The 2,550-nt window shown below is 71.5% G+C and overlaps 1 protein-coding gene across 1 annotated transcript in view; it reads right to left on the reverse strand.

Annotated features, from left to right (window-relative positions):
• Positions 1-2,550, reverse strand: part of H696_02739 (hypothetical protein) — a gene marked incomplete at both ends in the record, with an annotated part of 14,949 nt that overhangs the window by 11,913 nt on the left and 486 nt on the right. Inside the window, 3 exons of the mRNA XM_009496644.1 lie at positions 120-534; positions 714-934; positions 1,323-2,483. Coding sequence (XP_009494919.1) covers positions 120-534; positions 714-934; positions 1,323-2,483 — 1,797 coding nt within the window. The remainder of the gene's footprint in view (positions 1-119; positions 535-713; positions 935-1,322; positions 2,484-2,550) is intronic.

Raw genomic sequence — 2,550 nt, forward strand, 5'->3', positions numbered from 1 at the left:
TGAAGGGGGGGGGCGGGGGCGGGAAGGGAGGGAGGACGCCAGGGGCGAAGGGAGCAGGCCGAGGCAGGCCGAGGCAGGGGAGCCTGGGTGTGTGGGAAGACGCACACGCGCAGGCGCACGCCGAACACCAGCTCCGCGATCATGGCAATGCCGGAGAGCGCCGTGCCGAGGGAGTAAAAGTGCCGCTCATCCGAGGAGAGCCCCTGGCCGGCGGCCTGCAGCTCGCGGACCTGCTGCGCTGTGTCCAGGTACCGGGCCAGCGGCAGGTCCCAGAAGTTGATGGAGTCGACGGGCAGCGAGGCCTCGGGCGCGGGGGGCGACTTGGACCGGGGGGAGGTGTTGAACCGGGCGGAGTGGCCCTGCAGCAGGCCGGCCAGGCGGCTGGTGTGCTTCCGAGCCTCGGGAGACAGGCGCTCGCCCAGGCTGCGCAGGAAGACCGCGATGAAGTCCGGCGACCGGACAATGCGACTGGCGCTGCCGATGATGGTGAGATCGGCAAAGCTGTCATACCCGAGGGCCTGGGCAAACTTGTGCCTGAGGGCGCCAAGGGGGAAGCAGGGGTGGGGGGGAAGGGGGGGAAGTCAGCCGGGTAAGGGCAAACGGGAGAGCGGCGCCGGGGGCCATGTCGGCCGAGCGGGGGGCCGAAGGTGGGCGAGCCTGGCGCGTTGACAAGTGAACCAGGGGGCCGGGGGCCGGGGGGCAAGGACACGCACCGGCTCTCGATCAGGCGCATGAGTGCGCGATGTGGCTCGCCGGAGAGACCACGAGCGCCGGCCAGCTGCCTGTAGATGGATGTCCGGGTCTCGGCGCAGGTGATGGACGCCATGAAGGAGTCCGAGAGGATGGTGTTCAGCGGCAGGTCAACCAGCCGGTGGCCGCTCGTGGTGGGGGAGGTCAGAGGGGGCCCGAGGATGTGGCTGAACCGGGAGTATTGCTGTGGGGTTCGAGCAGGGTGCATGTGTGTGTGTGTGTGTGTGTGTGTGTGTGTGTGTGTGTGTGTGTGTGTGTGTGTGTGTGCGTGTGTGCGTGTGTGTGTGCGTGTGCGTGTGTGCGTGTGTGTGTGTGTGTGCGTTGTGGGACGGTTGGAGGGGCAGCGGGAGATGCGCGTGGTCGTGAGCCCAGTAGGGGGGGGGGGAGGGAGGAAAGGGCGTACATGGCGCGCACGCATGGCGCGGCGCCATGGCAGGGGCTTTTGGTGAGATACATGTGGGCGCGACCGGCGACCCGGGGGGGGCGGGGGGGGGACCCCACAGAAAGGCCGGCAGAAGGAAGAAAGAGGGAAGGGCAAAGGCCAAGGGAGGGAGGCTGCCCCCCGGGCGCACCTGATCCGTCAGTCGGACATTGACGCGGCCCTCCATGAGGGCGCGGCTGAACCACATGCCGGCCGAGAGGACGTCGCTGCTGAGGCCGACCAGGCGCTCGGCGATGGCCGGATCATCGATGGCCACCCCGCCGGCGCGGTATTCGTAGGCATACGAGTGGGCCACGGCCTGGAACTCGCTGTCCAGCAGGTCGAAGACGCGCTGGCGCGGGGCCGCGGGAAGCTGGCCCGCGGCCGCGGCATCCGGCTCCAGGGTCAGGCGCGAGGAGATGGTCCGGAAGTCGGCCGGGTCGGGCACGACGCCCACCTCGGCGAAGACATTGGCAAAGAGCGCCCGGCACAGGTCGAGGTCGGTGTTGAGGCGCTGGATGAAGTTGTTGAGGTCCATGGCCGAGTCCGAGGCCAGGGACCGGTCCTCGAAGTTGGGCAGGGTATTGCGCGCGGCCTCCATCGGATCGGACACCAGGCACAGGCAGTCGGACATGCGGTCGTGCAGCTGCAGGACATGGTAGGCGCGGGTGAGCTGGGCCTGGCGCAGGGCGGCGGCCGGGTCGGCCCCGGAGGCGGTGGCCTCGGCCGCCACCTGTGCCAGGAAGCCGGCCGTGGCCTCGGGCGAGTACTCGGCCTTGAGCAGGTCCAGGGTGTGCTGCACGGTGTCCAGGACCGCCTGGACCAGGCGGTCGAAGCCCAGCATCTCGGACGCCGGCGGCCCGGGGGCGTGCGACGGGGGGCTGCCCCGCCGGGCCGAGGGCAGGCTCAGCCCGGCCAGGGCCTGGTGCATGACCTGCAGGTGGGCCACTTCGGCCGGGCCCGGCGGCCGCAGCGACCGGAAGTAGTGGTTGCTGTCCAGCGAGCGGGCCAGGGTGTTCCACTGGGCCGGGGCCGGGGCCGGGGCCGCGCCATCCCGGCGGGGGTGGTCCACCCGGCGGAGGCGATCCGTCAGGTCGAAGAAGCCCACCGTCGGCAGGCCGGCGGCATTGGTGCGATTGGCCCGGCGGAAGGCCCCGGAGTCGATGTCATGGCGAATGCGCACGGCCGAGGCCGGCGGCCGGGGCAGGCCCCGCAGCCACGCCGCGTCCGAGTCCGCGGACTTGTCGGCCGGGTTGGCGGCCGAGGCGAAGGCGCGCCACGTCGCCCGGAGGAGGTGGGCCTGCGGCTGCGGCTGCGGCTGGTGGCGGGGGTAGAGCAACCGGCCCGGCCGCCGGGCGGCGCCCTGCCACTGGTGGCAG

This window comes from Fonticula alba, assembly GCF_000388065.1.
Source record: "Fonticula alba strain ATCC 38817 unplaced genomic scaffold supercont2.4, whole genome shotgun sequence".
Lineage (NCBI taxonomy): Eukaryota > Rotosphaerida > Fonticulaceae > Fonticula > Fonticula alba.